The 12644-nt window shown below is 46.3% G+C and overlaps 1 protein-coding gene across 6 annotated transcripts in view; it reads left to right on the forward strand.

The window, feature by feature from the left end:
* Positions 1 to 12644, forward strand: part of SLF1 (SMC5/6 complex localization factor 1) — a 144614-nt gene that overhangs the window by 63693 nt on the left and 68277 nt on the right. For all 6 annotated transcript variants that reach the window (XM_075593191.1, XM_075593186.1, XM_075593214.1 and 3 more), the window contains 3 exons: positions 3881 to 4043; positions 9446 to 9589; positions 10060 to 10113. In XM_075593191.1, coding sequence (XP_075449306.1) covers positions 3881 to 4043; positions 9446 to 9589; positions 10060 to 10113 — 361 coding nt within the window. The remainder of the gene's footprint in view (positions 1 to 3880; positions 4044 to 9445; positions 9590 to 10059; positions 10114 to 12644) is intronic.

Consider the following 12644-nt stretch of genomic DNA (forward strand, 5'->3'; position numbering starts at 1 on the left):
GTGGTTCATTTTCTGACTGTACAGTCAGTATTTGCCAGGCTGACTGCAATATTTATTTCAAGTATTGTCATTATTTATATTTTTTTAGCGCTGTTTTGCACCGTCTTTTTTCGTTACATTTGTGTGTATACTATATATAAAATAAATCGGATAAAATATTATTCATGTAGTCTGAATTGGGGTTAGACGTATGATTTTGAAACCAATGCACTTAATCTCAGTGTTATTTCAGTAGGCCCATTTTTAAGCGTATCTTTGCATGAACTATAGTGATTTTGTTACGATAAATAGGTACCAGGTTCTGTTATGCTAATTTCAGGGTACAGTCTGGCTTCATGTAACTTATTAAGATTTCTAGTCAAGGGAAAGCACTCTTTCATGTATGATCTTCTCTTCCATTTCTAATATTACTTTCCCTAAATTGTAGTTTTAATTAGCTCTGTAACCGTGTGTAAGCATCTTTGACTCCCTTTGTGTCAACAATTAGAGTTTTGTAAATGGAGGCCAGAAACGGTACCTTACAAGTGCTTAGCAGCAATAATAAATCGTTAATTAGCGCTGGGGTATTTGGCTTATATCTAACTATACGGCCATAATGGAGGGTCATGTGGAGTGGTCACTGAGCACTTCTATGAAAAAGGAGTAATAGATGTGTTCGACTCTCTCAGTAGATGTGGGGGGAGTACATACTGGACAGGCCATTCTATGCCTGAAATAGGAAAATGGAACTGTTAAGGAATTTAAAAAAAAGTATTTGATTTGTATGCCTGTGGCTTCTAAACAAGTACAGTAGATGAAATGGGCAGTCTTAGGTGCCACTACGGTCCAATTTTTCATGAATATGTATGCTAAAAAGAATGCGTTAGAATGTCCAAAGCGTTCATATTGCAAAGAGATTACATGTAAAAAGTAGAAAATGGTCTTTGGAATTTTCTGAAACTAGAAACCTCCAAAATATTCACCTGTGTTTTTTTTTTTTTCTCTTCTAAATGGCAACCTAGTGAAGAATTTCACCATAAAAAATATATATAAAGGATGATTTGAGACAAAAATGTAATGGTAAAATGATTAGACCAAGAAGGACTGCATCTAATCCCATTTTGTGCTTAAAAGCTGTGTGAACAGCATTGGATTTGCTTATATGGGTTCCATGTGAATGGATATTCCAGGCAGGCAAAAGGTGACACTGTGTGTGTGTGTGTGTGTGTGTGTGTGTGTGTGTGTGTGTGTGTGTGTGTGTGTGTGTGTGTGTGTGTGTGTGTGTGTGATATCTCTGGTACAGCACCGCAAAGAAACCATTATATACACTTAAAGATTGAGAAATTTGTGAGTACAAATTTCGTTGGACTTTGGAAATATTCACTCACCAAATTCTCTTAAAAACATATAGTATTGCACCATTGTTTGTATGTTTTTTCTTCACATACCTGCGCTCCCCACAACACCTGGACACCTGAGAAACACGGATTGAGAAAGCAATCTACAACAGGGGTTTGAGCTGCAAACCACATTTGTTTGTATTTGGACGTATATTTTATTTATTATTCACTTCACAATTATATGTATTTGATGCACTTTTTATAGTGAACTAAGCAGTATTTACATTGATAAAATATTCTTATTCTAAGTAATATCACTGATTACATTAAAGCGCCACTGGGGATAACACCATTTGTTTGTGCACCTGCTGTGCAGACCACACTTTCTGAATGTCTCTGCTATATCATCCTGGATGGCCCTCCGCCGATTTAAACCTAACATGTCAAAAACAGAGCTCCTCATACTGTACTGCCTCCCAAACCTGGCCCTACCACCTCCTTCATTACTGTTGGAAGTACTATAATTCACCCAGTAAGTAGCGCAAGCACGCTGCCTAGGGGTGACACTCGACTCCTGTCTCGCATTCAAAAGGTAGCTAAAACCTGTCGTTTTTTCCTCCGCAATATTACAAAAATACGTCCTTTCCTCTGTTGGTCGACTGCTGTAACTCTGACACAGACCCCAGTTCTCTCCCATCTCGATTTCTGTAACCTCCTGCTGTCCGGCCTTCCTGCTTCTCACCTATCTCCCCTACAATCTATCCTAAACGCTGCTGTCAGAATCACTCTACTCTTTTCAAAATCTGTCTGTGTCTCCCCTGTTGAAATCCCTCTCCTGGCTTCCTATCAAATCTCATACTCAATTCTCCTCCTCACCTTTAAAGCTTTACACTCTTCTGCTTCTCCTTTCATTTCAGCCCTAATTTCTCGATATACACCATCCCGACTCTTGCGTTCTGCTCAAGGATGTCTTCTATACCCCATTTGTATCTAAAGCCCTCTCCCGCCTTAAACCTTACTGACTGCCCCACACCTCTGAGTTGTTCTTCCACTCAATACCCGACTAGCACCCTCTCTATCCACCTTTAAGACCCACCTTAAAACACAACTGCATAAGGAAGCATATGAGTAGCTCCATGGCTGATACTTTACACCTCATACATTAAGCTTGGCCCGTTGCAGACGTACTTACCAGAATGCCCTCCTACTGTCTCTGTACGTTCTTCCTACCAACCAATTAGATTGTAAGCTCTTCAGAGCAGGGACTCCTTTTCCTAAATGTTACTTTTATATATGAAGCACTTCTCCCCGGTGTCTTATTTGTATTTTTGTTTTATTATTTGATTGTTACGTATCTTAGTAATGTGAAGCGCTATGTACATTTAATGGTGCTACGTACTGATGCAACGGCCGTTATTCGAACACTTCACGCGTCATGTACATCGGAATCCCGATTTGAAACCGCGGGATGAATTCCAGCCTCCCCGCACTAAGATGCGAGCGCTGCGAGTGCAGAAAAACGAATTTTAGTGTTCTGGCTATTAAAAACATGAAATTGACACAGTAGCACAGAACTGTACACATTACAATTCATCCATTTTATTGCAAACAAAGAAACAGAATCCATGAAATTCAAACAAAGAAACAGAATCCATGAAATTCAAACAAAACATCCGCGATAAGCGCGGGTGCCTGGGGCGATTGGCAGCGTTCATGCTGCGTGGGGAACAGCAGAGAACTCAAAATCGGCGCCGAGATGTGTTCGAATAACGGCCGCTGCATCAGTACATACACACGTACATACACACGTACATACACACGTACATACACACGTACATACATATGTACATACATATGTACATGTGGTAACACCATGGCGGTTCTGCTCCAAGACACCCAGCGTGTGCTAATCTGTCTTCAGAAAAGAGCAGCTCAATTCTTCACATTTCTGCTTAGGAGAGCGATTTGTTAGGCATTTACCTTTTATTTTAGTGTTCTCCTGAGAGTTTATTTTAAGGACAGTTGTCTTATGTTGGATATAAAAGATATTCTGCATGATTTATAGGTCCATATTTGGAAAGCGTTGCTATTCTACGAAGCAGCTTACGGCCTATTTACTTGAATGAGCTATAAGGTGTCTTCCGGTGCTGAAGCTGGCTTGTGGAACAGCACCCAGGGCTGCAGACGGGGGAGCGAAGGAACGCTTTCCTCAGCCCGGAGGGGGGCCTGCTGGGCTGAACCTGGAAGTTAGGCCCCGCAGGAGGTCGGGTGGGGCTAGGCCACGCCTCCACGTAAGGCCCGAGTGAAGGCTGTAGTCTTCAGCGGCCCTAATAGTGGCTGCTTTCAGGACTACCATACTTGTGACACAGCGCACAGTTCCCCTGCAGATTGGTTTTTTTGTTTTCCTTTATAACTTGTCAGTGAGGCTGATGGTTGAAAAGTTGGTTTTCTTAACATTTTGACAACATAATTCATAATGCATATATATTGTAATGGAAAGGGTTTATGAAAATACAAACATATAACCGCATGCTCTCTGTGATTTTGGCCTCCCCCTCTAGAGTTTTGAAGGCTGGTAAGGCAATTTTATGCAACCCACATCATCCTGATGAAGAAGTGACTCACGTTTTCACCAGCAACACAAGTTTTTTGACAGAAAAAGAAAAAGCAGTCTTTAAAGCACCATATTACTCTGTGCAGTACCTGGGAACATATCTTTTAGAGGTAAGAGCTTAAGTTTGTATACTGTACATTTTAATCATATGTCACACTCCAGAGATGGCAGGGAGGCATTGGTGAGATCAGGTGTGTATGTCTGGCTTCAGGCTTAGAGGAGATCCCCAGCAGCAGGAAGGAGTAGATAGAGGGTGTGAATAGAGGATTTGTGTGGGTGTTTTTTTATTGAGGGGTAAAGAAGTTGTTGGGAGAGAGGTGTATAAATAATGGTGGAGTGGGAAAGTTTGAGAGAACAGAGACATTCACAAAGGAGAGAGGAAACGGTAAACAGAAAAAGCAATAGGAAGGGCATAGTGAGATTGAGGAGGAGAGACTTCCCAGGTACTGGAGAATAGAAAGAGTACAAAGAATCACAGCGTTTAGAAAGTTAAGTTCTCACAGCTGCAAAGTTGTTGTGCCGTGTCCAGATCTTCACCTCCAATTTCAACTCCAAAATTAACTCTGCCAGAAACATTAAATGTAACACTTTGATGTAACACAGCGGTTAGATGATTCAGCACATCAGGCTGCCATGTTAACAATCTAACGTTAAATAAAATGTATATAAAAAAAAAAGCCTATAGTTTTCTGATTCAAGACCAATGAACATGTTACCAAGAATTAATCTCAAACGTTTCACTTTAATTTGTGATAGGAAGCCTTTATGACATAGTAACGAAGTGAGAAACTTCTATTGAAGTGCCAGTTCCTTGTGACTTTGAGCCCCTTCCCTCTGCCAGGGGCTATTTTTTCCTGTATTCGACTTTACCACGTATAGTGCTTTTGCAAGCCTCACTGGCAGAAAAGTGGGTGCTGCTTTTGTTGTTAACACAGTATAAGCATTGTGCTTTTATTTTTATTTTTTTAAATAAGAATGAATCCAGCAGTGACTGGCAAACTGACCACCTCTTGATTGTTTTGTTTACTCACCGTAAATGAGGCACACAGTGTATACCACAGAACAAACATTAACGCAGAGATTCTAAACTGGAGTCCTCAAGACCCTGCTCTTCCCTCCCTCTCCCCTCCCCCCCTCCCTCTCCCCTCCCCCCCTCCCTCTCCCCTCCCTCTCCCCTCCCCCCCTCCCTCCCCCTCCCCCCCTTCCTCCCCCTCTCCCCTCCCCCCCTCCCTCTCCCCACTCCCTCTCCCCTCCCTTCCCCCCCCCCTCCTCCCCCCCCCCTCCCTCCCTCCCCCCTCCCTCCTCCTCCCTCCCTCCCTCCTTCCCCCCTCCCCCCCTCCCTCCCTTCCTCCCCCCCTCCCTCCCTTCCTCCCCCCCTCCCTCCCTTCCTCCCCCCCTCCCTCCCTTCCTCCCCCCCTCCCTCCCTTCCTCCCCCCCTCCCTCCCTTCCTCCCCCCCTCCCTCCCTTCCTCCCCCCCTCCCTTCCTCCCCCCCTCCCTTCCTCCCCCCCTCCCTCCCTCCCTTCCTCCCCCCCTCCCTCCCTCCCTCCCTTCCTCCCCCCCTCCCTCCCTTCCTCCCCCCCTCCCTCCCTTCCTCCCCCCCTCCCTTCCTCCCCCCCTCCCTCCCTTCCTCCCCCCTCCCTCCCTTCCTCCCCCCCTCCCTCCCTTCCCCCCTCCCTTCCTCCCCCCCTCCCTCCCTTCCTCCCCCCCTCCCTCCCTCCCTTCCTCCCCCCCTCCCTCCCTTCCTCCCCCCCTCCCTTCCTCCCCCCCTCCCTCCCTCCCTCCCTCCCTTCCTCCCCCCCTCCCTCCCTCCCTTCCTCCCCCCCTCCCTCCCTCCCTTCCCCCCTCCCTTCCTCCCCCCCTCCCTTCCTCCCCCCCTCCCTCCCTTCCTCCCCCCCTCCCTCCCTCCCCCCCTCCCTCCCTCCCTCCCTTCCTCCCCCCTCCCTCCCTCCCTTCCTCCCCCCTCCCTCCCTTCCTCCCCCCCTCCCTCCCTCCCCCCTTCCTCCCCCCTCCCTCCCTCCCCCCTTCCTCCCCCCTCCCTCCCTCCCTTCCTCCCCCCTCCCTCCCCCCTCCCTCCCCCCTCCCTCCCTCCCCCCTCCCTCCCCCCTCCCTCCCTCCTCCCTCCCTTCCTCCCTCCCTCCCCCCTCCCTCCCTTCCTCCCCCCTCCCTCCCTCCCTTCCTCCCCCCCTCCCTCCCCCCCTCCCTCCCTCCCTCCCTCCCTCCCCCCCTCCCTCCCTCCCTCCCTCCCTCCCTCTTTCCTCCCTCCCCCCCTCCCCCCCCCTCCCCTCCCTCCTCCCCTCCCCCCCTCCCCCCCCCTCCCTCCTCCCCTCCCCCCCCCTCCCTCCTCCCCTCCCCCCCCCTCCCTCCTCCCCTCCCCCCCCTCTCCCCTCCCCCCCCTCCCTCCCCCCCTCCTCCCCTCCCCCCTTCCTATCAACTGAAGTTGATAACCCCTGCGTTACAGCATCACACTTCCCATTTTGGTTTGGCAGATACTATTTTGTTTGTTGCAGGAAATTACTTGCGCCATTATGTTGCCGGCCATGTGAACAAAAAGGGTTATAACTGTCTAAAGAGTATTCTCTGAGCCCTTAACTCTCAATGCCACCTGCCTAACATGATCTTATGCTCAAGAACCAGCTGCTTAAGAAGCTGTCTCAACAGCCTGTCGGCATCATAAATGGGCTTTTATATGCATCTGTTGTGTTGGAGGGCAGTGAACAATTAGTCATTAGCGCTGACATTGCCTGCAGAGAGAGTTATATGGCAAGCAGCATTGACATTGAAACCTGCATAGCTATTCAGGAACTGGTCTGCATGGACCCAATTTCCTTTAAATGGAGATCTAACTACTCAATATATTTTATTAATCCTTACATAAGATTCATTGGTAGCTGAATGAGTTTATTTCCTTTGTGTTGTATCTCATAACTAGCTGAGAGACCCGGCGTTGCCCGGGAGTACAATTTCCCACTCCCCCTGTCTTTCTCCACTCCCCCCTCTCTGTTTGTGTCCCCCCCCCCCCCCCCTGGGCAGCTCCTTTTCCCCCCCCTCCCTACAGTGTTCTACACACACACACACACACACACACACACACACACACACACACACACACACACACACACACACACACACACACACACACACACACACACTGTCCCCCCCCACACACACACTGCCCACACACACACACACTCCCCCCCCCCCCACACACACACTGCCCGCCCCCCACACACACTGTCCCCCCCACACACTGTCTGTCCCCCCCCCCCCCCCCACACACTGTCCCCCCCCCCCCCACACACACACACACACAAAGCCCCCTCCCCTGTATTCTTCCGTGAGGAGCGGCGGGTGAGAGGGGTTGGTGGGGGCGAGGTGAGGACAGCGCCGCTCCTCGGCGGGTGGGAGTGAAGTGACCGGAGAGTGGGGGGTTGGTGGTAGGGGAGAGGTGAGGCCTGCGCGGTAGTGGCGTGACCGGAGGGTGGGGGGTTGGTGGTGGGGGAGAGGTGAGGCCTGCACCGAGGAGCGGCGGATGGGAGTGGGGGGTGAGGAGTGTGGGTTCGCCAAGTTGTTTTCCTTAGGTTCCAACTGCAAGTGAGATGGTCCTTGCAATGTGAGGGGGGGGTGGTGGGGGGTGCGCCGTGGCCAATGACACAGGGGGAACACAGGGCCAATCACACAGGGGGGAGACATACACACACAAACATTATTTGAGACTTATAGATATAGATACATCAAAAGGAATTCTGTAATTGAATGTTAGAGCTGTTGGTCATTTTATTCTTCTGATACTTAAAAGTTTTTTTTTGTTGTGTTTTTTTTAAAGTGAGTAAATGCATTTAGAGAAGAGGTGAGCAACTCCAGTCCTCAAGGGCCATCAGCAGGTCAGGTTTTCAGGATATACCTGCTTCAGCACAGGTGTTTCAGTCTTCAACTGAGCCTGATTGAGCCACCTGTACTGAAACAGGACTCTCCTGAAAGCCTGACCTGTTGGTGGCCCTTGAGGACTGGAGTTCCCCACCCCTGCATTAGAGCCTGCCACCACTCTCACATGATTTTTCAGTGTTTTGGAAACGAGTGGTAGGACTTTTGTAGTAACCCAGTTTAAATTAGTCCTTTACTGTCTTTCTTTTGTGAGCAGCGTACTACCAGTTTGGGTTCTTTCATCGGATGTATAAATAAGAGCATTGCTGAGTTTAGTTAATATGTACCAGGCGTGGTAAGCTTTTCTATTGCTATATAGCCAGATTTTAGTACTTCAATTCATTGGACCAGCCACTAACTTCCGACACACAAATTATGATCACTGTACCATATTATGATCACTTTCATCATCTACTGTTTATTATTTTCAAATGTTTATCAAGAAGAAAATAACATGGATGCAGTGGTTTTTTTTGTGTCATTAATATAATTGCAAAGGTTTTAGACTTTTAAAAAAAAGTTATTTCTTTTTACTACATGGAACAAAAATCACTATCAACCCTTGGGTACCAGCAGGACCTGAGAGGCAAGGTTTACTAATGGGCTTCCTAATGGCATGGATTATTTGTATTACAAACCATTGAACCCTTTGGATTTCCGAACTAAAATGTTCAGAGGCATTTGTTTCCAAAGTTACTAGACCGTGCTGAGCATTAGCATACCTTCAATCCCATCCTAGTAGTTGTATGCACACGGTATCTACGTGAGCTGTAGCGTGCAGATTACTTATTCATGTCACAGTCGTCGAAAGCCGACCATTTAAATTGATAAACCGGTACCAAAATTACAGTAGCTCCAGAAACACACGCTTGCAATATTAGTAACAGCAGGGACTGGCATATTTCCTGCAAGGTGAAGGAACGTATTAAAAATAAAACCTATATATAGCTCAACTCCGTTATAGCGCGTTCCTCGGGGGCTGCCCCATCCGACCGCGCTATAACTGGGGTGCTAAATTTTTTTTAAATGGCCACCGCGCGCCCGATTGGGGGGAGGAGGTGGAGGGAGGCGCCGGCAGCCCTACATGTCCCCTAGCAGCCACTGTAGTTCTCCCAGCATTCCCCGCACTCCCCTCAGCGGCTCCCCACCATCCAACCACGGATCCCCACAACTATCCTCAAGCCTCGCACCGATTTCCCCCCTCTTGCAACGCCACCCCCCCCCCCCCCAGCCTCACGCAGATCCCCCAGCCTTGCTCCGTTCCTCCCCCAGCAGCCCCACGATGCCCCCAGGTGGGCTGTGACATCAAAGGTAAGGGGGGCTGTGTGTGTGTGTGTGTGTGTGTGTGTGTGTGTGTGTGTGTGTGTGTGTGTGTGTGTGTGTGTGTGTGTGTGTGTGCGCAAAACAATTTGTTTATTTTTTTTTTTAATTCGGGGTCCATGCTCTAACCACGTTATAGCGGATTGCGCTATAACGGGGTTGAGCTGTATATATTTTAGAGATGGGTTGAATGAGTAAAAATCCTACGTGCTATGGGGAAGAAAGGAGAATAATTTTTATATATATATATTTTTCATTTGTTGTGCACAGGAACCAATTGAAGGCACCACAGAAGAAACTCGAGAGGACCGTCAAATTAAAGCTAACGAACGGGAAGACGCCAAAGAGATTATGACAGACGTGCAGGTTGCTGACATGAAGTGTTCAATATGGAAACGCTTATGTTTAGCGCAGGTGAGGCTGCAAAATGTACTGCTGACCAGATTTATTTCGATTATTTCTATTCGTTTATTAAAGATGGTGTGGTGATTACTGCTGTAAATAATAATTGGAATGACATAGACGCTGCGGTTGGTTTTACCTCGTTGTAGAATATCAGGCTATACTTGCACCATTAAGAGGCCTTTTCATGACTAAAACAAAAACACCTAAGAGTGTATGCAATCAATCATTTCTTCAGGCTTACTGTACAAGATCTTAATAAAAAAAAACTATCTATATATATATAGGAGGTGCAACAGAGGGGTTGAGTAATGAAATACCACTAAAAGAATAAAACAGAATCCCGGAGAGTGAGTTGCATTCTGGATTTATCATTTAGTCTATTGTATCAAACCATTTTTTAGACCATACAAATATATCTCTGGGGTTCTAGGGTTCTTTTTTTGCTTTTAATGGCTTCTCATGAGTGTTCCCTTTTCCAGGCTCTTCACCATAAGTATGTGAAACGGGACAAAATGCTATATGAGGGATGCAAGGTAAGAGTTTGATGCCCGTGTTTATGAGTGTTTTGTAGACCAGGGGTGCTCAACTCCAGCCCTCAAGCCCCCCCAACAGGTCACGTTTTCAAGATATCCCTGCTTCAGCACAGGTGGCTCAATCAGTCCCTGCTTCAGCATAGGTGGCTCAATCAGGCCCCGTCAAAGACTGGACCTCTGATTTGAGCCACCTGTGCTGAAGCTGGGATATCCTGAAAACCTGACCCGTTGGGGAGGCTTGAGGATTGGAGTTGAGCACCCCTGATGTAGACCTTGGATCCGTGTGTGTTTTACATACGTCTTTGGCGTCTTGACAGTTCGTCAACAGCACCCATTGCTCTCTGAGAGTTCTATGTTCACTACTTTCTTATAGAAAGATTTCTCCAGGAGCTGCATAGACATTTTGCATGTTGTGCTATCTGTGTTCTTTATAGGTCTAGTTGTACACATGCTTTCAGGAACTCAAAAGTCTCTTCTACTGTGAAATGTGCGGAGCTATTTTTTTTTTTTTTTTTTTTTTTTTTTTTAAAGCTGTATATTTCCTGGCCTTTTTTTTCTTTCAGCGCAGAGCTATTTTGTGTTAATACCTTGTTTGTCCGGGATGCCAGCACACTTGGGGACTTTTTGAATGAGCACTTTGTTTTTTTTTTTTTTTTTGTGGAAGAGGCAATACTAATATGTGAACCATAACTCCCTTGTAACTTATCATTAAATAATACATTACATCACAAGCAATTTTGCAGAATTATAGAGTATATATGCAGTTGCCTGTACTGTATATATCAATATTTTTATATACTAATAATGCATTTTGCTCAGATTTAATGATATACACAGCAGTATTTGGGTCTGTCAACCAAAGCACAAGCAAAGAGAACCACTAACATTTACTGAATGTAATATAGGCCACTCGCATGCTGGCCCTTGTGACATTCACTGATCGTCATAGGGGCACCTTTTAGTGTTTAAAATTCATCAAAACAAAAGCTGTCAAATGTACAACATAAATAAGATATATATTTAAGGGTACTGTAGTTAATAGAAGCAACACACACGTTTTCTAATGGCGTAGAAGCATTTATTACCAATAAAGAGTTTCAATTAATGAGATGCACTTAAAAGCAATGCTGTAAATCATTTGTCTTCTGGGACCCAGAATGCACCTCGGGGTGACCGATGCCTCACCTCTGCCACCCTGAGTCTTTAAAAACTGTCTAAACCGTTTCAGACTTGGGGAAATTTATTTGGGCTCAAGAGAATTGGGTCTCCATCTACAACAGCTCATTCATATTAAAGTTTTATCAGCAACAACAACAATTGTTTTTAAGGTACTTTCCCTCTAACATGACCATTTTTGTTTTGTGTTCTATTTTAAAAAAACATTTAATATTTTTTATGCTGGTCACGCATTTCATTGTGAAATTTTTCTGTAGTTTTTTTTTTTTGTGTAATACTGATGTGAAAACCTGTTTCAAGATGACTTCTAAAGATCGCAGTTTTCTTCTAAAAACTGCTATACCTGCTAAAGCAACACTGTGTGCAATACATTCTTGTATTGAGGAGGGTATTGAAGCCTTAATCTTTGAATGGAATTGGTGCAGTCCTTCACTAGTTTGGAAGAAGCCCCCAACTAACCACTAACAGGCATACATGGAATAAGGCTGCAGTCCCAGTGCCTGTTACAGCGCATGCCTCGGCGTGTGCTGTGCGTACAAGCACCGCCCCTCAATGCTGCGCCGTACTACAAGATTTTCCTAAAGACAGGGAAATTGAGTTCACATTTTGCGACGGAGGTGTGGCCACACCCCCGCCGTCGGTTAAGCCAATGAGGGCGAACCAGCCGCGTGAGGTCATGGCCACGCCCCTGGATAGCCCCAGCCACGCCCCCCCCGTCGCAAACACTGCAGCCCTCTCTCAGACCGCAGGTCGCGATGAAGCGCTGTGTATGCGCCGCCCCCCCCCCCCCCGCTGGGCGCGCATGCTACAGTGCTGACTGGGACCACAGCCTAGATATTCTAATGATGTAGTATTGCTTTACATAGTGGGAAATAAAAGGTAAGTATTACACCCATAAACATATCATTTGAAAGTGGATCATTTCAGTACTCGACATCCCTCTCTAACATACACTGCCGTCGATCCTGGCACAGTGTCTTCAAATGTTGAGGGGTGATGACGGACCAGGAAGCCGATCGAAGCCTAGATGGGTGGCAGAGTTTTCAAACCGCTCTCCAACGCTTTTCTTGCCGAGTAACTTCTTCTGGCGACTCTTTCTCCTAAGGCATCATCCTTATTTTGTCTTTTTTTCCTCTGAAGAATTAAAGAGACAGCTAAGCAGGGGTGAAATCCTTTTTTGGGACACTGTTTTTTTTTTTTTTTTAACTCAACCTTTATATGCAATTTATATTGTTGTGGACTAACTGTGAGTGATTAATAAAATAATATTTAGTCATTTGTACATTTTTAGTCCACTTGATCTTCACAATTTTGTGTTTGTATTGTGACAAAATACCATTTTTGTGTGAAGGGTT

This window comes from Ascaphus truei, chromosome 1, assembly GCF_040206685.1.
Source record: "Ascaphus truei isolate aAscTru1 chromosome 1, aAscTru1.hap1, whole genome shotgun sequence".
Classification (NCBI taxonomy): domain Eukaryota; kingdom Metazoa; phylum Chordata; class Amphibia; order Anura; family Ascaphidae; genus Ascaphus; species Ascaphus truei.